The sequence below is a fragment of the Brachyhypopomus gauderio genome, chromosome 8, assembly GCF_052324685.1.
Source record: "Brachyhypopomus gauderio isolate BG-103 chromosome 8, BGAUD_0.2, whole genome shotgun sequence".
NCBI classification, from domain to species: Eukaryota; Metazoa; Chordata; class Actinopteri; order Gymnotiformes; family Hypopomidae; genus Brachyhypopomus; species Brachyhypopomus gauderio.
The window spans coordinates 10,917,254-10,943,492 of NC_135218.1; the positions used below are offsets into that span (position 1 = coordinate 10,917,254).

The 26,239-nt window shown below is 46.7% G+C and overlaps 4 protein-coding genes across 5 annotated transcripts in view; 2 read left to right on the top strand and 2 right to left on the bottom strand.

The window, feature by feature from the left end:
• Positions 1–414: 414 nt before the first annotated feature.
• Positions 415–1,382, bottom strand: gpx1b (glutathione peroxidase 1b). Its single transcript, XM_077014372.1, has 2 exons — positions 1,085–1,382; positions 415–977 (listed from the first exon to the last, which is right to left on the bottom strand). Exons 1-2 carry the CDS (start codon positions 1,298–1,300, stop codon positions 627–629), a joined length of 567 nt encoding a protein of 188 aa, XP_076870487.1. The 5' UTR covers positions 1,301–1,382; the 3' UTR covers positions 415–626.
• On the top strand, positions 881–19,204 carry fancd2 (FA complementation group D2). 2 transcript variants are annotated; one of them, XM_077014368.1, is made up of 45 exons: positions 881–1,004; positions 1,639–1,729; positions 1,918–2,019; positions 2,134–2,262; positions 2,410–2,477; positions 2,573–2,682; positions 2,818–2,875; positions 2,981–3,033; positions 3,269–3,347; positions 3,789–3,913; positions 4,026–4,113; positions 4,246–4,350; positions 4,441–4,532; positions 4,699–4,807; positions 5,589–5,624; positions 5,733–5,879; positions 6,266–6,400; positions 6,537–6,668; positions 6,962–7,069; positions 7,157–7,266; positions 7,423–7,477; positions 7,622–7,741; positions 8,134–8,207; positions 8,499–8,648; positions 9,258–9,358; positions 10,246–10,361; positions 10,488–10,596; positions 10,681–10,782; positions 10,992–11,089; positions 11,296–11,451; positions 11,954–12,070; positions 12,337–12,465; positions 12,569–12,687; positions 12,991–13,101; positions 13,275–13,408; positions 13,498–13,597; positions 13,689–13,811; positions 14,006–14,099; positions 15,799–15,870; positions 16,066–16,104; positions 16,215–16,289; positions 16,431–16,505; positions 16,923–17,069; positions 17,811–17,900; positions 18,773–19,204. In XM_077014368.1, exons 3-45 carry the CDS (start codon positions 1,950–1,952, stop codon positions 18,839–18,841), a joined length of 4,329 nt encoding a protein of 1,442 aa, XP_076870483.1. In that variant the 5' UTR covers positions 881–1,004; positions 1,639–1,729; positions 1,918–1,949; the 3' UTR covers positions 18,842–19,204. The 2 variants fall into 2 exon arrangements, with proteins under 2 accessions (XP_076870483.1, XP_076870482.1); XM_077014367.1 differs by having other exon boundaries at positions 1,915–2,019; positions 18,773–19,203.
• Positions 19,205–19,343: 139 nt separating this feature from the next.
• Positions 19,344–26,239, top strand: part of tex264a (testis expressed 264, ER-phagy receptor a) — a 63,581-nt gene continuing 56,685 nt past the window's right edge. The window contains exon 1 of the mRNA XM_077014370.1: positions 19,344–19,825. Within this exon, the coding sequence (XP_076870485.1) occupies positions 19,568–19,825 (258 nt within the window). The 5' untranslated portion in view covers positions 19,344–19,567. The remainder of the gene's footprint in view (positions 19,826–26,239) is intronic.
• LOC143521109 (uncharacterized) lies at positions 22,940–23,843 on the bottom strand. Its single transcript, XM_077013674.1, has 2 exons — positions 23,517–23,843; positions 22,940–23,415 (listed from the first exon to the last, which is right to left on the bottom strand). The coding sequence occupies exons 1-2, from the start codon at positions 23,841–23,843 to the stop codon at positions 23,320–23,322; spliced, it is 423 nt and encodes a 140-aa protein (XP_076869789.1). The 3' UTR covers positions 22,940–23,319.

The following is a 26,239-nucleotide window of genomic DNA, read 5'->3' on the forward strand; positions in this document are numbered from 1 at the left end:
TGTTTGATCCCACTATCATAATTGAGTTTAGTTGTCTGTGGAGAGTGTTGCATAGTCTATCTGAAATACAGCAGAGGAACAATGAAAGTTGAGACTGGATACAAGTACACATGACTCAGCAATAACACTAGTTGCCAAGGGACTACATTAATATGCAATGTGCTTCTCTTAGCAACACAATGTAGGACAAGGGAAAATTGTACCTGTAATATTGTACCTGTAGCTCTAGTATTACATAAACTTAACATATGTTGCATCTTATATGATCATTTACCTGTGGTTTAAACCAGACGTATTTAGTTCCAGTTCTGGGCACCTAGAGTCTAGTATATTATGAGTTTACCCCTAATAAAACACACCTAATTATCATGGTAGCTTTAATAAGAATGTAATAAAAACAAGAACTCCCAAAACTCAACCTTTTAAACCATTTATTGAGTTGTGTGTAAAAGACACGCTGTGCCATACACGGGCCCCGTGCAGCTGTCGAGTTGCGACTTTTACAGAGCATCGGACATCCTTCTACATCACTTTTAAAGGAGATCTTCATGAAGTAAGAGTCCCAACACAGCAGCACCGCGCACACGAGGGCACAACCGTGTGACTCCTGCAGGCTCAGTGCGCGTTTAGCTGGCGATGTTGAGGAGCTTCTTTATGTCCCCTTCAACGTTGCTGGTGAGGAATCTTCTACTGTATCGTTTGAACGGAGTCCCGTCAGGCGCGATGAGGAACTTCTCGAAGTTCCAGGCGACGTCGTTGCGACAGACGGGACTCCAGATGATGTTCGTGGGGTCGGTCATGAGCGCCGATGGATCATCACTAGGGAAAGGAAGCTTCTTCTTGAGGAAGACGAACAGCGGGTGAGCGGCGGCGCCGTTGACGTCAACCTTCTCCAGGAGTTGGAATTTTGGTTCAAATCCATTCCCCGGACGGACGTATTTGAGAGACATCAGTATCTCTTCGTTCTTACAGTTTTCCTGAAAAGAGAATGAACGTGGAATTAAGTAAGTCGACATCTCGCACACCTGCCTCCTGATGCACTGAAGCTTTGCATTACAAACATATCCAAACATAATCAGGTTACCTGATGGCCAAACTGGTTGCAGGGTACTCCCAAAACCACAAGCCCCTTCTCGGAGAACCGTTCGTGGAGCTCGTTCATCTGGGTGTAATCCCTGGTGGTCGTACCTCAAAGAGACGCCACGTTCTCGATAAGAACCACCTTGCCCTGCAGAGACGAACACTTAAACTCCGCTCCCGCTAGAGTCTTCGCCGTAATATCGTAAAACGACTTAGCCATGTTTGGATAAACAAACTTCTCTCGACACACTTGATCTTCTAAACTGGGGAACTTGCGGGAACGCGTTAATAAAGTTAAATTGGGTTGAGGGGCGGTTACTGGGAGAGTGACGCCCCCAAAGTTTAGGTAACGTCGTACATTTTTGATCTCAATAGATCCCGGGGAATTAACATCTTTTCCTGAAAATCAAAAATTAAATTACATTTTAAATGTATATTAAATATATAAACATATAAGCACTCTGTCACATAACTACAAAAGGTATGTGCGAATACAATGAAATGTTCTTGTTATATTCGTTTTTTTTAAAATAAGAGTTGTACAACGACCCCTTACAGTTTACAAACGTTGGCGCGGGAATCCTCGCTGAAGCGCAAGTCTGGACCTTTGAGCTATCAGGAGCAAACGCGTCCCGCAACAGACAGCAACGTATGTTTATTCTTTATTCTCTTATTCATTTCAGACGTAATAAGGCAGCAGTAACCCCCATAACCAAGCTATCGAGCTAACTCGACAAGAAGTAATATTCAGCATGACAGGCGATAATGTTTTCAGTCTAGCTAGGGTTAGCATGCAAGCTAAAGGAGTGACCCGGAGTGACTGTGTGTCTGTAGCAGGTGAAGGGGAGACGCGCCTGTGTTAGTGGAGAATGATGCGCAAGAAGAAACGACCTGCGTCTGTCCCAGTGGATGATGGTCCAAACCCACTCCACGCGCCCAGTAAGTTGGCTGGCTAGAAATATTATGTTTACTAAATAATCTACACGTGCTTTATTGAATAGATTTAGATTTATGGTGTAATGTGCATGACAAATGTGTATTGTGTTCACCCAGAATCTAAGAAGAAGTCCAGCACACGGCCCAGAGTATCTGCTCCTGATGAGGTTCCTGACTCTGTCTTCGTACAAATGCTACGACAATCTGGTATCACCTTGAAGCATGGCAGCATGTCTAATGAAATTGGTATGATGCTCCTGGGTTTAAGCATTTGCTGTGTCAAATTATACATTAAATGAATACTTATAAATAAATAAAAATAACCAAATGAGTAATGTATAGGAAAAATAAATACATGCAGTTCTCTGAGTGTATTGTTTTTGTCTTAAATAGCTGTAGACCAAGTTGTGTTTCAGAAGAGACTGGAACAACATCTGAGAAAGAATCCCAGATATCCCAGTGTAAGTGTGCATTTGCAAACGTTCTGCCAGTCGCAGGGTTGTATTGTGCACATATTGTGTTTCAGTGGATTGGCGTTCATGTTCTCCACTCTCAGATACTGAAGGAGTTCATATCTGGCCTGGAGGCTCACATTGAAGACCCTGAGAGGTTTAGGAACTGCTTGCTCCCCTCTGTGCCTCGGTCTGCAGGCGAGGGAGAGACCAGGTAACGTGTGAAATGCCGTGTAGTTCTTCCGCTAAAGACGCATTCATGTTGTGTAACGTAATGCTGGGGAGGTAATGTGGTTTTCTTCTCATCTTATGTGTTTTTGTGTTTTCTCTGTGCGCCTCTCTTCTACAGTTCCAGCTCATTCCAGGAGAGCCTGGTGCGACTGCTTCTCGGTGTAGAGATGATACAGGTGACTAGTGGACTAGATTTCACATACAGCCTTCTGGAGTTCTCTGTTTTTCTTACTCGTAACTCATTTTAACTGGGCAACTTTCAATTTGTGCTTTTCTTGTAGACCCTGGTCATAAACACTTTGTTTGAGAAGCTTCCAGAGTTCATGATTGAGGGGTAGGTCTTTGCCATGTCATTGCTGACTCTTGATAAAATCTCCTGTCTGTCTGTCTTGGATGAATTTCCTGTTTGTACATGTAAAGTGTGTTCAATAGCGAGATCATTGTCTGCCTGGTTTTATTAGTCCATGGCCAGATGTGTGCCATACACCATTTCCCCTCTCAGTTTGTGGTCGACCCCATACCCCGTACCCTAGCATGCTGTAGTCATTGGATGTAATTGGCTGTTTCAGTGTTGGAGATGATGGCCTTAACATACCACACCTCATCATAACTCAACTGAAGTGGCTCAATCGAGTTGTGGATTGCAAGGTTTGTAGCTTTCCTTCTGTAGCGTTGACTAGCTTCTTCCTGACTCATAAAATCAGGAGGTCACGCAGGATAATCTTGATATAAGCCAGGTCAGCTTTATTGCCATGACACACCACATACAAAGTACATAGAGATGACGTAGTGTGTATCCAGGATGGCATGTCAGTTTCAACAGCAAGACAATGAAAACAATCAATGGGCTGATTTTGTGCAAAGACACGTAAACAAAGTGAACTGAAGTGCCTGAATAAAATTTTGAAACCTTTTGGAAAATCTTAATAGCTCTGGGGGGAAAAAGCATTTTAGTATCTGATCATATAAATCCAACTGAAATCATGAATCAATCAGCTCTATCTGGTAAGACAGCGTTGCTATGCTAAGGTGTGTGTGTGTGTGTGTGTGTGTGTGTGTGTGTGTGTGTGTGTGTGTGTGTGTAAACAGGATTTGGCCTGTAAGTTGATGCAGTTGGTGTCTGTGGCTCCTGTGGAGATCCAGCGGGACATCATTACCAGTTTGCCCGAAATCCTAGAGGACTCCCAGCATGACGACATGGCCCGAGAGCTGAAGTAAACACTCTCATCTAGCCTCTCCTTCACAAACGTCTTTAATGCTTCCTCCTTTATTGTCGTCCTCACCCCCCTCTCTTGGTGAGAGACTAACATGTGGCCCTCTACCCAGTGCCCTGCTGAAGGAGAACACCCAGCTCACTGTGCCCATCCTGGACGCCCTGTCCAGCCTCAGTCTCAGCTCAGCACTCCTGGCTGAGGTATTCCCACCACCACTGCACCTACTTCACGAGCTTGACCTCTTCAATCAGAACGTGTTGGCTGCTTGGTTCTACTGCTTTACGTCCCTTGCCTGTCTCACTCCGCCTGTGTTTCGGTGTGTGTGTGTTCAGGTGCGGGGTGCCGTCATGGCCACCGTCTCCGCGGTGCGGCTGGAAGATCTTCCCGTCGTGGTGAAGTTCATCTTGCACTCCATCTCCGCTTCTGATGGCGTCGAGGTCAGTGGGTGCTACGCTTGCGCGTGGAAGCACACGTGTGTGTGTGAGGAACATACTCTAGCTTCTCGTTAACGTGTGCGTGACGTGTAGGTGGTATGGGACTTGCGTAAGAAGCTGGATCTGGAGCAGTGCATGCTGCCGTCTGTGCTGCAGGCCTCCCAGAGCCATGAGAGGAGTCAAAGGTGAGCAGGACGCCGTGGTCTTGTGCTCACTCCCTCTCTCACTCCCTTTCTCATTCCCTCTCACTCTCTGACTCTGCCTCTCTCACCCGTAGTCTGTGCTCTTCTGCCCTGAGCCATGGCTCACTCTATGGCCACTAGGCGTGTTAACACCCATCTCCTTTGCCAGGTCCTCCGCTGTCCCATCATGCAGCAGTAAGGACAGCGTGGCTCTGGTGCTGGAGGTGATCAAGTCGGCCGTGCGCTTTCAGAAGACCACGTCTGAGGCGTGGCTCAAGGTGAGTGTGACACTAACCCGCTCACACTAACAAGCTCACACTAACGCTTATGTTCAACCACGCTAACACGCTCACACTAATGCTAACGCTCCACCACGCTAACACGCTCACACTAACACGCTCACACTAACACGCTCACACTAACACGCTCACGCTCCACCACACGAACACGCTCACACTAACACGCTCACACTAACACTTATCTGTACTACATTGGATCAATATACTTGTGCAATATAATCAGTACAAAACCGGTGCAATATTTCATAAGGGCAATTTCCTGTATTGTCAAATGGTGTAAATAAGTACTTTGTAAATTTCTAAATATGTAAATAATAGAACCTTTTGTTTTTTACCTATTCTTATTCTTAAATTCTGAGTCGAGGGCACTGCAATTTCGTTGTTCTTGAAAAAGTGGCAATGACAATAAAGATTTATCTTATCTTATGCTGCACCGCACTAACACGCTCACACTAACGCTTATGCTCCACTGCACTAACACACGCACACTAACGCTCATGCTAACACGCTCATGCTAACACGCTCATGCTAACACGCTCATGCTAACACGCTCACGCTGCACCGCACTAACACGCTCACACTAACGCTTATGCTCCACTGCACTAACACACTACCACTAATGCTTATGCTTCAACGCACTAGCACGCTCACACTAATGCTTATGCTCCACCACACTAACACGCTCACACTAACGCTTATGCTCCACCGCGCTAACACACTCCAACGAGGATGTGATGTCTTTTTTTTTTTCCTTTTGCAGGCAGTCGAGAATGTCCAAGAGACTGAAGATCACAAGGTCCAGATTTTCATTTTGTACCATTTCTCATATAATAATCTCATGAATTATTAATTTGAGACACTTTGTCTCCTTCATAGTTTCTCTCTCTCTCTCTTTCTCTTTCAGGTGCTTGACGTGTTGGTGTTACTCATCCTTCACTCCACCAATGCCAACCAGAGTCGACGAGGGGCGGAGCAGCTGCTGAAGGTTAAAGTTCGCGGCGGCCTGATCCAGGAGGCCCTCCTCAGCAGGACGTTCAGGGATCACGCTCAGGTGTGGGTCCGCTCCTCCAGCACCACCTGCAGGCCGTTCCCCTCTAGCTTTCTCGCGGAGATGACGGTCTTCATCGGAGGGAACGTTTGACCGTTTCATGTTTGGACAGTTTTGTACTGTGTGTTGCCCTCACGCCTGGTGTCTAGGTTGAGGAGCTGTTGTGCTGTGTAGATGAAGAGTAATGGTGTGTTTTCACATGGGTTGTGTAAATGATGATTTGTGTGTGTGTGTGTGTGTGTGTGTGTGTGTGTGTGTGTGTGTGTGTGTGTGTGTGTGTGCGCGTGCGCGTGCGCGTGCGCGTGCTCGTGCTCGTGCTCGTGCTCGTGCTCGTGTTTGTGTTTGTGTTTGTGTTTGTGTGTGTGTTTGTGTGTGTGTGTGTTATGTAGGTGATGCGTGGATACTTCCCCTCCGTTCTGTCCTTGGCCCAGACTCTGCTGCGATCCCCAGACTGCTGTGTTGTGCCTTTCGGTGGCCACATGTACAAACTGGCCTTCACCACCTTTGACTCCTACTGCCAGCAGGTCGCCCAGAGGCTCAGAGCTTTATGATGATGTTGTTGTTGTTTTGGAGTTTTGGAATACAGCATTTAAAATCTGCTGAATCACGTGTGTGTGTGTGTGTGTGTGTGTGTGTGTGTGTGTGTGTGTGTGTGTGTAGGAGGTGGTGGGCTCCTTGGTCACACATGTGTGCAGCGGTGTGAGTGGAGAAGCTGGCGTGGCTCTGGAGCTCCTGTGTGAGCTGGTATCCCAGAAGCCCACAGAGATGGCTCAGTATGCTGTCTTTGTCAAGGTAGGTCCTGAAGGCGTATGCAGGCTGGGACCTCCAGTTAGATGAATAACGCCGTGACATTTCTCCTTTACACCTTCTGTGTTTTGAAGCCATGAGCAAATACAGGCCCAGTGTAAACAAAAGTAAAGCTGACACTGTTGCGCAGAAGCTGTTCTGGATGCAGTGAAGCGCTGTGATTGGGCAGCTGTGTGATTGGGTAGCTCTGTGATTGGGCAGCTCCGTGAGCACCGCTGGGGGTCGGCCAATGAGCTGCACCCTGCTGAAAGGCCACGCCCCCTGGGCTTTGTGTGCAGGGCATTCTGGACTACATGGAGAACCTGAGCCCTCTGCAGATCCGCCAGCTCTTCCACTTGCTCAGCTCTCTGGCCTTCAGACACGACCAGCACGGCGGCCACGGCCAGGTCAGGGAGCCCCGCGGTCCCCGTAGCGCACGGTGTTGGACTGATTTAACCTGACCCTGAAGTCTCGTTCTCTGACCCCCCGTCCAGGATGACATGCACATCGTGGTCCGTAAGCAGCTGTCCAGCACCGTTCTAAAGTACAAACGCATGGGCATCATCGGTGCCGTCATGATGGTGGGGACCATGGCCGCTCCCAGGTACAGCCACACACCCTCCTGTTTCCTATGGAGGTTGCCAGGTATCCAGCAGCCATACACCCTCCTGTTTCCTACGGGGGTTGCCAGGTATTCAGCGCTACATGTCGTTTTTTTTTTTCTGTTTTCTCTTCCAATTCTGTGTTTCGGCTATGGAAGGAGTACAGCAGGGGTCTCCCAGGGGGGCACGCTGCCTAAAGACATACAACGACAGGTGAGCAAACCGTGTGTGTGTGTGTGTGTGTGTGTGTGTGTGTGTGTGTGTGTGTGTGTGTGTGTGTGTGTGTGTGTGTGTGTGTGTGTGTGTGTGTGTGTGTGTGTGTGTGTGTGTTCTGATCTGTGTATGTGCCTGGGCCAGGTGACCGCTCTACTGGACCTGGTGCGCTCGTGCAGTGAGGACTCACCAGAGGCGTCAGCACTCTACTATGATGAACTGGCCAGCATGCTACAGACCTGCCCCCTGGACCCACTGGTGCAGGTCTGCAGACCAGCAACACCTACACGTCTGTCCACCACACTGCACAGGGCTTCGGGAAGGTCACATGGGAACAGAGAGTACACAGATTTCTAAACAGAGGTGTCAATTCCAGGTTCAGAAAGTAAAAGTCCTCACCAGGATTTTGCTCAGGCTTCCTGGATTGTGTTGATTCCACTAATTTTACCTGGATTGCACTATTTAGAAAATCTAGCAAGCTTGAGCAAAATCCTGGAATTGACACCTCTGTTTATAAAGCTTTAGATCTTAGACCTTCAGAAAATTTGCAATTTTAAAATATGTTTTATTTTACCAGTAGCATGAAGTGATAATGTGAGTTAGTGTGGAATAGTGTTGGGCGTGGTGTGAGGTGCCTTCTCTCTGTCCTTCACCAGGCCTGGATTGGGAAGAAGGTTCTGGAAGAGTTTCAGGAGGACTTCGTAGTGGATTTAGGACCAGAGGTAGCGGGGTAAGACGCCGGTTGCTGTGGGCATCCATTATGGGATATTTCTTCATCCATTTACATTTGAACACAAATTCTACACATCTCCCAGTTTATTTGTTACAAATATTTAGGGACGGATGACACAAAACTAGACTTTGTAGATTAGACAAAACTAGATGTCTAATAGTCTTCTAATAACTTTACTAAAATTACTAAAGCGGCTTAGTAATCATTGGTCATACAAAAAATATTTTGTGAACCTACTATAATGGTGTGTGTGTGTGTGTGTGTGTGTGTGTGTGTGTGTGTGTGTAGCTCGTTTCCCTTCCCTGCCTCAGTGATGTATAATCTGGATGAGGAGGAGAGTCAGGGAGGAATTGCCATCAATCTACTGCCCCTGCTGGCTCAGGACATGCCCAGCAGGGCAGATGGCCAAACCCCTGCAGCCCACAGGAACCCCCGCAGGTCAGAGTGCTCCCTGTACACACTCCGCACACACGCCACAAACACTCCGCGCACGCCCCGCACACAGGCAGTGGTTTTTTACATGCCTGTTCTCAAAATCTATTATGTCGTTTATTTGTGATGATTTTATTTTAGTGACAAAAAAGAATCTATTCTTGAAGGGAATTATAAAAATTTCCATATTGAAACAAGATAAAATATTTCTTTCTCTTCTCTTTGTTCGCTCTCTGGCTCTGCCCTCTCCCCTCTCTCCTCTCTCCCCACTCTCTCTCCCCACTCCCTCTCTCCTCTCCTCTCTCCCCACTCCCTCTCTCCTCTCCTCTCTCCCCACTCCCTCTCTCCCCACTCTCTCTCCCCACTCCCTCTCTCCTCTCCTCTCTCCCCACTCTCTCTCCCCACTCCCTCTCTCCTCTCCTCTCTTCCCACTCCCTCTCCCTCTCTCCTCTCTCCCCACTCCCTCTCTCCTCTCCTCTCTTCCCACTCCCTCTCCCTCTCTCCTCTCTCCCCACTCCCTCTCTCCTCTCCTCTCTTCCCACTCCCTCTCCCTCTCTCCTCTCTCCCCACTCCCTCTCTCTTCTCTTTCCTCACTCCCTCTCTTTTCTCCTCCAGGCGTGTGTCTCCTCTGTGTCTGTCATCATATTTCCGCTTGTTGAGGCTGTGTGAAGAGAAGCAGCACCAGGGAGACCTGGAAGAGATCGATGCCCTGCTAGGTCAGACGCCTTCCACTAACACCCCCCCCCCCCCCCACACACACACACACACACACACACACACACACACACACACACACACACAATCACACAATCACCCCTTTCAGAAGAGCTTCATAGCTCTGTCCCCTTATCTTCTCATCTTCGAGAGGATGCAGGACAGTTATGAAACCTTTAGTAACCACAGACATGGAGGATATGTAGTCCAGCAGTGCCAGCGTGCAGGACCTTGTACGTGCTCCATCAGGAACAGAGTCGTGGCCTCTAATGCCTCCTCAAGCTGTTGGCTTTCGCCTTCCACCAGTGAGGTGGCGTTCTCCTCCAACGGTTGCCTGAGGACCGTGCCGGGCGTCCAGCTCTGGCGTCTGGCCCGAGCCCTCTGAAGGGAGGATCTCTCTGTTGTCTCCCTGAGCACAAAGGCGTCTGTGTGCGAGCAGGAAGGAGACGTGTTGTGCTCCGTCCAGGTTCTCGGGATAATGAGCCAGCCAGAAATGTTTAGAGGAAGAGTGCCATGTGGGTGCCTGCTTGTTCCAGGGCTGCTCCTGCCACAAGGCTGGTGGGAGGGGCTCTGGTGGGAGGGGCTCTGGTGGGAGGGGCTGTGGCTGGCCAGGGTGTCAAGTCCTCCTGACCACGACCCTCCAACCCCTTCACCATGGCTGAAGAACAGCATACCTGCTCACTAGCAGTGCTGACCCAAAGAGTTAAAAATTCATACCTATCCTATTAATTATGCTCATACGTCATCAGAACCTATCTGGATGTGTGACCTGCCAGTTCAAGAGAGCAGATCACAACACTACTAATGTATATTACATTTTGTGTGTGTGTGTGTGTGTGTGTGTGTGTGTGTGTGTGTGTGTGTGTGTGTGTGTGTGTGTGTGTTGCAGGCTGCCCTCTGATCCTGACAGACATGGGGGTAGTGGAGAAGGTGGACAGCCTATCTAAGGTAGATCGGGAGTTCCTCTGCTCTCTGCTCTTCTACACCATAAACTGGTTCAGAGAGGTAAGTGCACCTGCTCAGCAGAAGAGCTTCGTGGGGACCTGGATGAAGGCTTTGCTGTCTTGTATATTTTTTCTCTTTGCTTTAACATTATGAGGATTAATAGTGTGTGTATCCTCGCACATCTAGGTGGTAAATGCTTTTTGCAGACAGACAGACCCGGAAATGAAGATGAAGGTTATCACTCGTCTTCAGAACATCACCTACCTGCAGACTCTCCTGGAGACATGCCTCGCAGGTAGCAAAACTCACCGAATGGATGCATTACCCCAAAGGATAATTGCCTAGATCATAAAGTGTGTGTGTGTGTGTGTGTTTGCAGCCAGCCCTGGCTACATTCCTCCTCTTGCTAACTTTGACTGTGAATGTCCCGACGTTCTGGCTCCTCCTTCCTCTACTGCTCCTCCAAAGAAGTCAAATAAGAGTAAGTAGGCAGGACCTGTCTGAGGAACCCCACTGATCCCTCAGTGCACTTACACCTCTCCCCCATATGCACTTTACTGACGCTTCCTTAATACCAATATTTGGTGCCTCAACCCTGCGTTTCTCACGTTTGCTCTGTGGAATAGAATAAATACTGAGCAAGATTTCTCATTCTCGGTGTGTGAAGCAGCTGTTCGTGTGTGTTGTCAGAGTCGCAGGGGAGGAAGAGGAAGGTGCCAGGCAGTAAGAACTCTTCCACAGACAGTTCTCAGCTGGAGGAGACCGCTGTAGCAGACGAATCTCAACAGGCACGACCATCCATCACTCACAGTGACACTGAAATAACACACACACACACACACACACGTACACACAACTCTCAACAAACAATAGGGGTCTAGGTATGTTGTAAATAATTGTGACTTGTTGTCAAGTTGTTAGTAATGCACCCATTCGACGCTAGCAGTCGTAGGAGAGAGTGCCCAGACTGAGGAGTTGTGTTGTGATGCAACAGGATCATGTGGAGAAGGAGAAGGAGAAGGGACCCAGGACGGCTGTCAGCATGTCTTCATACAGGCCCTTCTTCAGGGAGCTGGACCTGGAGGTTCTGAGTGTGCTGCAGTGTGGCCTCCTCTCCCGATCCGTACTGGACACCGAGCTCCACAGCAAGGTCAACACCACGTCTCTACTAGTCCGTTCTCATGCCGTATGACGCCGCGCCGTAATTGTGGAGATGCAGTCCCGTAATTGTGGAGATGCAGTCCCGTAATTGTGGAGATGCAGTCCCGTAATTGTGGAGATGCAGTCCCGTAATTGTGGAGATGCAGTCCCGTAATTGTGGAGATGCAGTCCCGTAATTGTGGAGATGCAGTCCCGTAATTGTGGAGATGCAGTCCCGTAATTGTGGAGATGCAGTCCCGTAATTGTAGAGACGCAGTCCCGTAATTGTGGAGACGCAGTCCCGTAATTGTGGAGATGCAGTCCCGTAATTGTAGAGACGCAGTCCCGTAATTGTAGAGACGCAGTCCCGTAATTGTAGAGACGCAGTCCCGTAATGGTGGAGACGCAGTCCCGTAATGGTGGAGACGCAGTCCCGTAATGGTGGAGACGCAGTCCCGTAATGGTGGAGACGCAGTCCCGTAATGGTGGAGATACTGTCCCGTGGTGTGCAGGTGAGGGAGGAGGTTCAGCTCGGTCCTGCTGAGCTGCTTTTCCTGCTGGAGGACATGTGGCGGAAACTGACCTTCAGCCTGGCTTCAACCCCGGCCAAGAAAGCCCCATTTCCCAAAGTATGGACGCTCACGACCACACACACACACACACACGCGCGCAACTCATGCTTCATGACTGGTGCAGTTTACATGAGACCCACTGTGTGGCTTTCTTGATTCCAGCACGGCCAACATTGTCTAGAGTCCCTACTTAAGTTAGGGATGTTCCTGCTTCCCGCTCCTACATATTAATGCAGTTCCACCCTCTTAACGTGGCTGTGAGACTCATGTGTTCCTGGGAAGGTTCTCCGTTTAACCGCAGCCCTGGCTTGGTCACCGTGCAGGTGAAGGCCGACAGGGCCCTGGGCTTCTCTCGTCTGCAGCACAGGAGCTCCAGGGACGTGGCCGTCTTCTGCGTCCAGCTGCTGCCTGCCATCTGCGCCCACCTGGAGAACTGCCACAACCGGTGCCAGGTGAACACGCCGCGACCACCCGTGAATGTACGCGCCACGTAGGGACACGAGTGACGTGTCGTCGTATGTAAACATTCTTGTATGCGTGCGTTTGGTGCTGTAGACCCTCCTCACTGAGAATCAGGGTGTGGTGGACGCTCTCGGGGTCGATGTGAACGAGCAGCATCTACTGCGTTCGTCCTACCAGCTCCTTCTCCAGGTGCTGGACGCTGCCTTCAGCTGGTCAGTGTTCACACACACCTCAGCTTCCTGCATCATGCTGTGATTTTCCCAGCCGTGTACACCTCAGTCTTACTGTGATGCTACTGTAGACACAGATTACTCTAAATTACCTATACTTATTTTGTGAAAAAACATAATCTACTCATTGAAAATAATCCAAAAGCAGAAAACATTTCATGATCGTTGGGTTTACGTACTTTGCTTCTCTGCAACAGTGTTGATTGTTGTGGCTCAGCTGGAGCCTTGTGTGTTTATCTGTTTGTGTGTTTATCTGTTTGTGTGTTTGTGTTTGTGTGTTTTCAGGTCTGGCTTCTCCCAGCCAGAGCAGCGTTCCCTCTTAAAGACGGCTCTCGGCGTGCTGACCAGCCGTCTGAAGGAGGAAGACACAGACCTAAGCCTGGATCAGCTTATCAAGTAAGAACACACCTATGTTAATAAAATAAATTTCTACTGAAAAAACAAACACCTAATCACGAAAGTGCATTGTATGGCAGTGTAAAATTAACTTCATGAACTTCTTAACAAAATGAAAGTGCGTGTTTGTGTGTGTGTGTGTGTGTGCGTGTGTTTGTGCTCTCCACACTCAGGCACAGTTGCGAGTACCTGGTGAACTTCCGCAGCACGGTGCCCAGTTTAAGCGCAGCCTTGAGCCTCACTCAGCTCCTCCTCACGCTCACACAGCGTGGATCGCCCGGGCCCGGCTGCAACAGGACCGCCGTGGGTCAGTCGGGCTTCCCTCGTGGGCTCCATCGCGCTTCTGCTCCGGAGTGGGCGGAGATGCGTTGGCTAACGCGATGTGTTTTCTCCCAGCGTCCCTGGCGAAGCATTTCCTGCGTCAAGAGTGGGTGACTGTGGGCGGAGCAAAGGATCGTGGGAACAAACCCAACGATGTGCTGCACAGCCTTCTCAGGTACTGCCCTCGCAATCACCTGCAGCTCCGCAGGTTCTCCGCCGGTTCTCTGCCGGGCACCTCGGGCTCTACTCTCGCTCCATCTCTGCAGCCTTTATCTGGAGCACACGGATGACGTGTTGATGGCGGTGGAGGAGATCGCAGCGGAGGGCATCCCCGAGCTCCTGGAGGCGGTTAAGGACGGCCGCTCACGCAGCTGGGCTACGCTCTGCAGGTGCCGCACCTTCCCGCAAAACCCCCTCTCGTACCGCAGCTGGGGCTGCAACACCCGCGGCTCAGTAACGTGTGTGTGTGTGTGTGTGTGTGTGTGTGTGTGTGTGTGTGTGTGTGTGTGTGTGTGTGTGTGTGTGTGTGTGTGTGTGTGTGTGTGTGTGTGTGTGTGTGTGTGTGTGTGTGTCGTGTTTGCAGGCAGACCTTCCTGGTGTACTACAAGGTTCTGATGGCGGAGCTAGAGAAGAGCGTTCGCAAGCTGCCTCCAGGAAGACAGACGGACAGCAAAGAGGTGTGTGAGTGTGTGAGTGAGTATGTGAGTGAGTGTGTGAGTGTGTGAGTGAGTGTGCGTGTGTGAGTGGCAGGCATGAAAATCTGTCACCTTTCTGCGAAATTCGCCGTTTTGAAGTTGAAAAGAGGGACCTATGCGAATCGTGTAGGTCCGAGGAGTTTTTTTTGGGGGGGGGGGGGGGGGGGGGGGGATATTTTATAGATATATTATATTATCATATTGACTTAATAAGCAAACAGAGCACTTCTGAAATCGGCAATTTCAATGACACAGTGGCCAGCAATTTCCGCCCAGATCCATCATCGAGGCAAAATTGCGTTTCAATCATACCAACGTTGTCCATTCATGTTATTCGCTAAGCGGGACAAGAGGCAGGACCTAGTGCTATCTACGCCGGGGACAAGTCAGAAGAGCGTACATTTACCACTACATTTACCAGATCGTACATTTACCACTACGTTTACCAGATCGTACATTTACCACTACGTTTACCAGATCGTACATTTACCACTACGTTTACCAGATCGTACATTTACCACTACGTTTACCAGATCGTACATTTACCACTACATTTACCAGATCGTACATTTACCACTACGTTTACCAGATCGTATATTTACCACTACATTTACCAGATCGTACATTTACCACTACGTTTACCAGATCGTACATTTCCCAGTGGATTTAATTGGGTGATTAATGGTTTCAATCGTTTTCATATTTTGCGGTAAAACAAAGTTACTGCCGTTCGCTACAGCGTTGAACACTGTCAGAGCCACAAGCTCTTGTGATAAATAGGTAGACAGATAGGCCTATTAAGTTCGCCTCAACGCCGTGTAGTTAACGGTGACATAAAATAAGAAACAAGATTGTTTTTTCTAGTGTGTCTGTAGTTGTAACTGGTGAATCCAGGGATGTGTGAGGAGAACATTCGCTGAAAAGGTTGAAGATGAAGTTGTAAACTCTTGTCATTTGATAGACTACCCTGTGCTTTAGCCCATGTTAGAATCCTTTTGTGACTAAATAAAAACATGTGAACCCTGGTATTTTTTAACACTAATTTTCGCCGCTGATGTATTTATTGGTTCATTAAGACATAATGGTTTTGACTGAGCCATCTGGAATGGTGAAAGCGGCTTCTCGCGTTTATGGATCTTGCTCCATCCATTGACGAGACAGGTCAATATTTTTCAGAAGTCAACAGGGAAGACATGCGTTTCAATGGACTACTCTTCTTACTCGCACCTCTCGAAGTTAAAATATTTTTTTTAAACTCTGAATCTGTCCGTGTCTGAATGTATTATGTTTAGTATCTCTATGTTCAATGGTTCAATTATTATTGTTCACTTCTTAATAAAATATGGACAGCACAAGATGCATGTGATGTGTGAGTGAACAAAGCTGGTTGTATATAGGGTGGCCACTTTTCAGTATTGCTTTAATTGCTTTAATTTTGATTAATTTAGGTATTTTTACTATTATGGATTTGATTATATATATATAATCTTCTCACCTTTTTAACCCCTGACCCATTTTCATGTCTGGAGTGAGTGTGAGTGAGTGTACGTGTGCGTGTGTGTGAAAAATGACTGGGTATGTGCATGCGTGTCTGTCGATTTCCTAACAGGTGCATATGCTCAGTGCCTTGTGCTCATTTGGTGATACAGACATGAGTAATGATCCTCACGTGGTTCTACAGGTTCAGAGTGAAAAACTCCTGACGTGGAACTTGGCTGTGCGGAATTTCCACATCCTTGTTAACCTGGTCAAGGTACAGAGTCACATGACCTTTCCATGAGACCTTCTGCTTTAACCTGCGCACGTTTCACAGTTCTCCATCTCCTTTGTTGAATCATGCACCAAAGTCACTTGCTGCCTGTTTGTATTAAGATAATGTAACAACAGGGCACATCTGACCTAAAAGACTAGGGCATACTAACTCACTCTTTTGACCTTCTCTCTAAAGGTTTTCGACAGCAGACCTGTTCTCGGTGTGTGTTTAAAGGTGAGCACTGTACATAAGCGCACACAAAGTTAATAAAGGCTACTTTTTACATTTTCGCTGCAGGTGAGGTGGAAGAACTAGTTTTCACTGTGTGGTTTTCTTTATTCCAGTATGGCCGGCATTTTCTGGAGTCCTTCCTTAAGTTAGGAATGCCCCTGCTGGACTACAGCTTTAAGAAACACAAGGTATCTGTGCTCTGTTCACCAGTGGCATGCCTTCTTGGTTTGGAATGGTGGTCACAGCAAGAAACCCATTGAGCCACTAATGCCCAGGAAGGCCTAATTGAGCATTGTAACAGGTGTGTCTGTTGGGCGTATCTCTCTCAGGAGGATGTTCAGGGTTTGCTGAAGACGTTCCAGCTGAGCACCAGACAGCTTCATCACATGTGTGGTCACTCAAAGGTTAGCCAGCAATATGTACTGGTTGTGCTTTGCTCCAGGGTCTTATGGGATAGGTATGATGCAGCACTTATCAGAGTTATAGGTTTTTTTTTAAGGCTTGTAGTTGTGTGTTTTATTTATTTTCTTTTCCAGTGTGGTCCATGCTTTGCCTTTTAATGTCACTGATCCCCACTGGCATGATGTAAATGTTGTATGTCCCACCCACACGCAGACTAGCATATATATGGGTTTTATCTTCTATAATTAAAAGTCTTAGATGAATGTTTTTACATGGGGTGTTTCAATAACAATGAAACCTTGTGCTTACTGGAAGGTCAGAGAGGTCACTGACATTCTAAATCAGTAGCTGTTTCATGTATACAGTTCTGTAATCTCCCTCTGTTTCTTGTTTCTGTGACACTGCATCCCTGTTCTCAGATCAGGCAGGATATGGGCTTGACCAATCATGTGCCTGCACTGAAGAAGGGACTGGAACAGTTTGTGTATCGTGTAAAAGCCATGCTCACTCTTAATCAGTGCCAGGAGGCCTTTTGGCTAGGCAATCTAAAGAACAGGAACCTAAAGGTGAGCCTTGTGGAACCCCTTCTGCTTCTAGCAGCTTCTCTTAAAGTCTAGATTTTATGAGGCAAGTGATTAGGGGGTAAGTGATTGGAATGTACATGTGATTACACACACACATTACTGAACTGATTACCTAAGTCATTTGCCTGCTGCGCGCTAATGTGCATGCTTGGTTGGAGGATGGCATTTAATCAGTAGCGTGTTCCAGCATGATGGTCAGCGGAGAGAACCCCGAGAGAAAATGTGAAGCTGAAGTTGAGCCTTCTGCTCTTGAAGAAACCCCACATCCATCGTATAGAAGTCGTTCAGAGGTCTTTATGACTGGCTAACGTGACAGTTAAGCCCATAATATTTAAAATGCTGATGTGCAGTGCAAGCAAAATCTGGAAACCCTAATTTGGTGTAACGTTTGAAAAAAATACCATCCATGCAGTGGAGTACTAATAGTACTTGTAAAGAGTACAAGTATGTTCAGGTGTTGCCCAGCGACAGTTTCAAAATTTTATATCACGATAATTTTTGAGATCAATTGATATAGAAAACTGGATCGTGATAACATTGTTGGCCATATCGCCCAGCTTTAATTGTCGTAACCAAAGATCATTATATCTACAGCAGCATAGTTCAGTTTTCCCATAGCAAGCTAGTGCTGAAACAGCAGACACTGTTACTTTCTGGCACAGAATAAGGTACATAGTTGTGTGCATCTGATTTATTCATTTATTTATTTTCCTTTTCTTTAAGGGTGAAGAGATTCTGTCACAGCGGTCAGCAGAAAGTGATGAGGAAGACGAAGAATCTTCACACGTGCCAGAAGAAGAGAATGAGGAGGAGGTACTGGCTATGTTCATAATTTTTAAGTCGGCATGATATTCTGGGTAAATTATAAATCCGGTTTAAAATTAAAATAGTACCTAATCTGCCCTACTTAGGGTTTCTAATAATTTACTCTTAGCTCACCCTGGAAAGTGTGATTTAGTTTTCCTTGATGTTAATTCTGCCTTTGACTCTTAATCGTATTGTTTTACTGGATCATCTGAAGTGTAGTATTGGCATATAGGGTATGGGTACATAGTTAGGGTACATAGATTTCCTCCTACATTTCCTCATGGTTCTGCATTAGGTCCTTTTTTGATGCTGACAGAGTGATTGTTGATTTGGTTGCTGAGGACTGGCTGCTTTGAACTGTGAAATATAGCTAAACGTAAAGGTGTACTTTCATTAAAGGAACTGGACAAGTTGTTCATACTTGTATTTGCATGTATTTATTGCTGCAAGTCACTCTGCTTGGGCATCAGCTCGTCAAGCCTATCGTGCCTGCAGCTGCAAGTCTGCAAACTGGCACCAGAGAATAGGGAATGACCCCTATACTCTCCTCCAAGAACTGGCTACCAGTCAGATATCAAACTGAATTTAAGGTTTTGTTTTTAAAGCAGTTTCTGGCCAGTCTGCATGTATTTTTCAGGTTTGTTTTATTCCTGTTTGTCTAAAATTTTTCTTTTTTTTTCCTTTTACAAAATGTTATTGTGCAAATGTTTGACTGACACTTGTCTTTTAAATGTGTGCTATAAAAAAGCTAACATGAGTTCTTCGCTAACATTGTGTTATTGGGGCAGTTATTGCACTGCTTATGACGGGACATTTTCTGAGTTGTTGTCTAAGTCAAAGTTAGTCTTAATTGTTCCTCCTGTTTTTCTTTGACCCAGGAAAGTGATGGTGACGGAAAGAAAAATGCCCACCTCGAGGAAGAAGAAGAATCAGACGTGTCAGACTGATTGAAAAGAAACTGCAAACTCTTAACCTCTTTAAAACCATATATGGCCTGTCTGCAAAATCTTTGACACATCCAGTATATCTCTTTAGTTTACTCTCCCATCACTATGATTAAGCTGGATAAACTTCCTTGTGAAAAATTTCTAAATTGGGACAAGGTCCTTATGGCAGAAACAGATTAATTGTTTTTTGGAAATACTGTCAAGTTTGTGTTTGTAAACATTTTCAAATGTTTGTGTGATCACTTTTGATATTTATCTCAGTATAAAACAATAAACTGCTGTCTTTTTGCGTGTTGCTTGTAAAATTGTCATAATTGTGTGCTGTTTACATTGTAACCTCACAATCCATAGTGGTAAACAAATTAGTTAATTAAAACAAAGAAAGTTAAAAACCAGTGAAATAAACATAAGAGGAACGTTTAAATTGGGGTTTGTTTGACAGCGTGCCCTGAGCCTCATGACTTTAATTTTGAAAGGCCCCTCCGTATAGAAACGAGGTACAACCAGGAAGCGACTCTGTTGTGGGAAATCAGCGGTCTGCTGTGTCAACAGCCACGAGTGGAACAATTTCTCTCAAAACGACAGATGCAGTAACTCCGAATTTACAAGAGTTCAACCTTGTTTGGCGTTTAGCTGTCTGTGATATTTAATAAGTACTGTCTAGCGTCGCAGTGATCGGAGATTGGGAGTTTGCGGACACACAATATAACAGGATAATCCCAAAAAATGTCCGACTTTGTCATTTTAACACTGATTTTAGTTTTGGTCATTTGCCTGATCCTGACCATCGCTGGTTTCGTGTTTTACTCCGGGTTTCTCTCCGAGATCGTCATTCGGACAGGATCTCCCCCGGTAAAAAATATTACGATTGCCTACAAATTCAAGAAAGGCTCTTACAAGGACAGCGGGAGTGCTTTCACGGAAAGCTGCAGTATTAGTCCAGATCTGTGTTCTGTGGGTGTTTATTATGATGACCCCAATCAGGTGAGTGAGTGAGTGTGTGTGTGTGTGCGTGCGTGCGTGCAGGTACCTGTGCTGACACGATTCTTGCGCTAGGTCAGTGTAAAAGTACATGTCACTACTTTACTCTAGTCTTGCAGATTTTTGCAGACCCTCCGAGAGTAACTTATACACTGAGTGTTTTTGTAAATTATTTACAGTGGTGTTCTTCTGACATCCGTCCATACTCCGCCCAGATTTGTTGTCCTTTAGTTTTTTTTAGGGGGTTTTTGTGCACTTTATTGGATGTTACATGATGTACTAGAACATGCTTCTATTTTAAAGTTTGCAGTCGTGTGTCTGTCAGTATGAAGGGAGGGTTTAAACAGAATGTTCCTCATTTTTGTGCGTGACAGCAGACTAAAGACTGTATTTAGCCAAGAACTCAAGTCTGCATAACAGATGATTGTGGGAGGTGTCCTGGCTGCATGCTACATTCACAAATATAACTGGGCTCATGAGAGCTTCCTGGTCAAAACACTGCGTACCATAAAAAAAAACATACTGCAGTAGGAATGGAACAGAACCTAATGCAGAACTTCAACAAACTTGTCCACGTGTTTGGGAATTAACTGGAAAAGATGAACAAGGCTATTGTATTGTCAAGTATTGTCACTGGTTTTGCTATTGTAATACAGGTCCTTTGCCCCATGACAGTCATTGTCAGTAATTGGCATGAAGAGCTGTCTTGCTGCCAGTGGTGGCTATGCTAATCTGGTGTTGGCTGGTTTTTAGTGTCAGCACATTTCTGGTGTGGAGAATCACAACACCCCGCTCATGGTTGACTACTTGTAGATAGTCCCCAGGGACCGGTCCCCTGTAAGCACACATTCTGTTGTGGTGGCCATAGCCGTCCTCTGCTCCACCCTGTTAAAGAGGACTTATGCTGTCCTGTCAATGAGAGCAGCGAATACAGCATGCTCAGGTTTCGTGTTCAGGTTGAGCTTGGGCACCATACGCAGGTGGTTAGGTGCAGAGAACTCCAAGCTGCAGTCATACAAGACAGACCCAAAAAACACACCACTGATCGTTCCGTAGTAACATTGGTCCATAGTTTGCACGTATGTTCAGATCCTGACCATGTAGGCTTCTGCGTCTTCTCATTTCTACTGTGTCACCCTAAATTAAAAAAATGGCATTTGGCCTTCTGGGATTTGGCCATATTAAAATGTAATGCACTGTTAATCTTGTGCAGGTTCTCAATATTAGGGATGAGGAGGAAATCCTAAGAAAAGGATATTGCATTTTGAAATGGCTGCAGATAGCTATGACGGGCATGTAGCAGAGGACACTGTGGAGTCTTCTCAGCACGGCCACACCTTAATAAAACCCAGCACCAGGGTGTGATTGGAATGAAGTCTGAATTTGTGCTCATAATCTGGGAGCAGTAGGAGCCAGGAATAAGGCCAGAGGCTCAACAGCCTTCCAAGCCATCTGTGTTTGTCAGCTGTTCAGTCTGTCAAGCAGAGAGGTGTAAAAGTATTAGACATGGGTCCTCTACAGGTGTTTATTAGACAGGCTCTTGCAGAAATGTGTAGCCACAGTGCCAAAGAGGGCTAGTTGTAATTATAAAGTGTTAAGAGAACCACCCTACATGCATTAGTTTGTTTCAGAGACTGAGACATTCACTTAGTCAGGCACATGGCAGACGGATCGCGCGGTGTCTCATGGCTGGAAAATTCCGAGTTAAATTTTCCTTGAAAAGTGTCTGAAAGGATGAAGAATCTGCAGAGTTTTCCACCAGCTCCAGGCGAGACGTGGCACGACCGGGTGCGGCTTGTCCAAACGCCCATGTGCCACGCGGCATCCAGCCCCGCTGGCCCTGTTTGGAGGTGCCACGTGGCAGTGGTCAGTCCTCTCCCAAGGCTGAAGTCTTTAAGACTGCCAGAGAGGGGTGAGACTGAGGTGTGTTTATGAAGCGATATTGTGGCTGTCTACGTGATAACCTGATTGACCAGATTTTAGCAAGGAGCACACACAGCACCACCCTTGGCCCAGGCTGGGTGCATCGTCAGGAGATGGTGACACATACAGCACAAGGGAAACGCTTAAGCCCACTCCACACAGACACACACATACATACATCTCTCTCATACACACTCCACACCCTCCACACAGACACACACCTCTCATACACACTCCATACACACACATATACATCAGTAGCGAACCGTGACCATTATACCTATATAATTCAGCAATACCAGTTTCAAATGACAGCAAAATTGACCAATCATATCTTCTCTCTTAGTGGGCGGGCTTAACTGTATGATAATTTCCGCCCGCTGTGGCGACGCTAGCTGTCGTTAGCACCACCGCTAGCTAGTTTCTCGTGACACGAGATCTCGTCACACCGCTAGTCATTGTATCACTATTTCAGTCAGTATTATATTTCCAAACTCGTCCATTCATTCAAGGGCATTGGAAATGATGGATCAGAACTGATATGAAATTGACCACCCTCCAGGGCTCTGGCGTTTTGATTTCGGTGTAGAGTGAGATTTTGTGAGCAAAGGCAGGGGTGGTGTTGGTGGGGGTGTCGGAGCACAGGGGTGGAGGTAGCTTGTATGCGTGTGTGGGCCACCCAGGGTAGGGAGGGGGTAGCTCAAGCATTGTAACTCTTACAGAGCTCTTCAAAGGGTGACTGTTTTCATTTGACCAGCTACAAAAGAAGAGAAATCTACTGTTTTTTTCACAACTTTACTGTCATGGTTTAAAGAACATGGGTTCTAACTACAGGAGATAAGTAAGTAAGCTAGGAAATTAACATATTTTTGGGTAAGGATGTGCAGTACTGTTATTATTGAATTGTTGGATAGGAAGTTATCAATCCAATTTGACAACACTAGTGTATATTGCCTTCCACCACGTGTGACTAACAGGTCTGTTTTGAATGAGTTTGTCACATGGTTCAGTAGATTAATGAACAAGGAGCAGTTTATTTATTGTCGTTTTTTACATTTTCATTTAAGTTGGTAATCTTCCTCGCCTTGGTTGTGCTTCAACTTCTTTTCAGTACATCAGCGTAGCGTGTTCGTTGATGCAGAAGGAAATAATTAGAAACAACAGACCAATCTACTATAAATAAAAAGCTTTATTGTACCAGGATATCTTAGGAGACCCCACACATACAATGCATGTATATGCTCCCCACCCTAAGAGGTAGAGACCAGAGATCTGAAAATAACTGCCGCACTCCAAGCTTATATGCCGCTTCTTCTCCCATCTGCCTGCTCTTTCAGTAATCTTCGCTTCCATAGATGTAGTTGAAAACCATTTCCTATCAAGATGATCATATCAAGTATCAAAATATATTGTTGCCAAGTTTGCGGCTAAGCAAAGATGATTTTCATAACACATCCCACAGATCCTTGAGAAAGTCTACTAAAAGTCTACTAAACACAGACCTGGGATTAGGGGTGGTCTCGTTAGACGTAGATGCTGCCTCAACACTGGGAGATTGGGGAGCCCGGGTGGGGTCATGGGGGTTCGCCGGGGGCGATGTCCTGGTTCGCCAGCGCGGCGTCACGGGGAGCCGGGTTCGCCGGCGCGGCATCCTGGTGTGCTCTTCTTGGCTGAGGAACAGAAAGGTTTGTACTTTTACCAAATATATCACGCAAATAGTTAAAATGTAACCGAGGAGCTAGGATACCATCTCAAAGGGACTTGAACTTACGTTCATCAGTAGCAATCGGAACAAGGGCGGCTCCCTCGGGAACACGGGGTGCAGCCTCAGGTGGCGGTAACGGGCGGTTGCGTCACCGGTGGCTGCGTAACGGGCGGCAACTTGACGGGCGGCTACTTGACGGGCGGCGGCGGCGGCGTGACGGGCGGCGGCGGCGGCGGCGTGACGGGTGGGGGCGTCACCGGCGGCGCTGTTACCGGCATCGACACGGGCGTCGACACGGGCGTCGACACGGGCGGCGACACGGGCGGCGACACGGGGAGGCCTTCTTGGCTGAGGAACAGAAAGGTTTGTACTTTTACCAAATCTATCACGCATATACAGGCTGTGGACATCTGAACTGGGTTGGGAGAAAATTTATGCTTTTTTTGCACTAACCGCTAAAGGTGAGAATAGTATTGGTCAGAGATTTCGATCGTAATAATGTCCTCAGATGGTTTTAATCCCTCAAACTTAATCACACCAAAAGCTAGACATATTCCCCGTAAAATTACCTGTCTCTGCCCCTGACGTAAAACAGCATCATGAACACTTTCGTACATGAAAGCCAGTGCCGCTTACTTCATGATAGTCATTTTGGATAAATCATTTACACATTCTATTTTGCAGCAACCTGAATTGTAATTAGACCTACTATAAATAGTTAAAATGTAACCGAGGAGCTAGGATACCATCTCAAAGGAACTTGAACTTACGTTCATCGGTAGCAATTGGACCAAGGGCGGCAGCCTCGGGTGGTGGTCACGGGCGGCGGCATGACGGGCGGCGTCTCGGAAAGCCGGCGCGGCATCCTGGGGAGCCGGGGCAGCGTCACGGGGAGGCCTTCTTAGCTGAGGAACAGAAAGGTTTGTACTTTTACCAAATCTATCACGCATATACAGGCTGTGGACATCTGAACTGGGTTGGGAGAAAATTTATGCTTTTTTTGCACTAACCGCTAAAGGTGAGAATAGTATTGGTCAGAGATTTCGATCGTAATAATGTCCTCAGATGGTTTTAATCCCTCAAACTTAATCACACCAAAAGCTAGACATATTCCCCGTAAAATTACCTGTCTCTGCCCCTGACGTAAAACAGCATCATGAACACTTTCGTACATGAAAGCCAGTGCCGCTTACTTCATGATAGTCATTTTGGATAAATCATTTACACATTCTATTTTGCAGCAACCTGAATTGTAATTAGACCTACTATAAATAGTTAAAATGTAACCGAGGAGCTAGGATACCATCTCAAAGGAACTTGAACTTACGTTCATCGGTAGCAATTGGACCAAGGGCGGCAGCCTCGGGTGGTGGTCACGGGCGGCGGCATGACGGGCGGCGTCTCGGAAAGCCGGCGCGGCATCCTGGGGAGCCGGGGCAGCATCACGGGGAGGCCTTCTTAGCTGAGGAACAGAAAGGTTTGTACTTTTACCAAATCTATCACGCATATACAGGCTGTGGACATCTGAACTGGGTTGGGAGAAAATTTATGCTTTTTTTGCACTAACCGCTAAAGGTGAGAATAGTATTGGTCAGAGATTTTGATCGTAATAATGTCCTCACATGGTTTTAATCCCTCAAACTTAATCACACCAAAAGCTAAAGACATATTCCCTGTAAAATTACCTGTCTCCGCCTCGACGTAAAACAGCATCATGAACATTTTCGTACATGAAAGCCAGTGCCGCTTACTTCATATTCATTTTGGATAAATAATTTACACATTCTATTTTGCAACAACCTGAATTGTAATTAGACCTACTATAAATAGTTCAAATGTAACCGAGGAGCTAGGATACCATCTCAAAGGAACTTGAACTTACGCTCATCAGTTCTCTCACGGTCCAATTGATTACATATATCGCATGAAACATTGCGATATATTTGAAACCGCCATTCATTTCAATGCGGGGGCTTAACATTTTAAAACTTAAAATTCATTAAAATCTATAAATCCTATAGACTCTAAAAAATGCTAGCACAAGTCACAGCGCAGAGACCTTCAAAATGCAGTTTGAATGGAGTCTGTACGTTAAGCGGTTCGGGCTGTATTAACCGCACAAATAGTGACAAGAAGTAGAAGAAGAAGAAGAACTAGAACAATGCATTTCCTGAAGGAAATACTATAGCTTGAAAAGGTGTGCCCCTAGCCCCTCTGCTCCATCGGCCCCATCTGCCCCTGTGGAGTGGGTATGAGAGGTGTGTGTGTGTGTGTGTGTGTGTGTGTCTGTCTGTGTGGTGTATATGTATATATGTGGACTGGGTATGAGAGAGATGTATGTGTGTGTGTGTGTCTGTCTGGTGTATATGTATATATGTGTAGTGTGTATGAGACAAATGTATGTGTGTGTCTGTGTGGCAGGGGGGGGGGCCGGGGGGGGGGGGGGGGACTGGTGCAGGGGGGGGGGGGGGGGGGGGGGGGGGGGCGTGCGTCTGAAAATTTCGGGGTGGACCCAATGTAAGTTTTTGACCGGGGGGGTAGCGAACGTAAGTTGGTTGGTGGGGGGGGGGGGGGGGGGTGACGATTGTTGAGGGGGCGCCGTGTAAAATAAATGCGTCTTATTATTTACATTGAGGGGGCGGGACACCAGCGAACGAAGTAGTTACAATTTCAAGCATTTTAAAGTACTTTAGCCTAAATTCCAGCACTTTTCAAACCTGGAACACAATGCAACATTAAAATTCGTCAGGTAAATGTTCATTCCCCTGTTTTTGAAGGGTGTTTCTTTC

What these genes read in the sequence shown, in the direction of transcription:
- fancd2 (XM_077014368.1), top strand. Translation starts at nt 1,950, where the DNA reads ATGATGCGCAAGAAGAAACGACCTGCGTCTGTCCCAGTGGATGATGGT. An exon ending in TTAGGACCAGAGGTAGCGGG is followed by an intron (nt 8,208 to 8,498) that starts GTAAGACGCCGG and finishes GTGTGTGTGTAG; the next exon opens with CTCGTTTCCCTTCCCTGCCT. An exon ending in AAGAAGAGAATGAGGAGGAG is followed by an intron (nt 17,901 to 18,772) that starts GTACTGGCTATG and finishes TCTTTGACCCAG; the next exon opens with GAAAGTGATGGTGACGGAAA.
- LOC143521109 (XM_077013674.1), bottom strand. Translation starts at nt 23,843, where the DNA reads ATGCGTGATAGATTTGGTAAAAGTACAAACCTTTCTGTTCCTCAGCCA. An exon ending in TCCGATTGCTACTGATGAAC is followed by an intron (nt 23,416 to 23,516) that starts GTAAGTTCAAGT and finishes TCTGTTCCTCAG; the next exon opens with CCAAGAAGAGCACACCAGGA.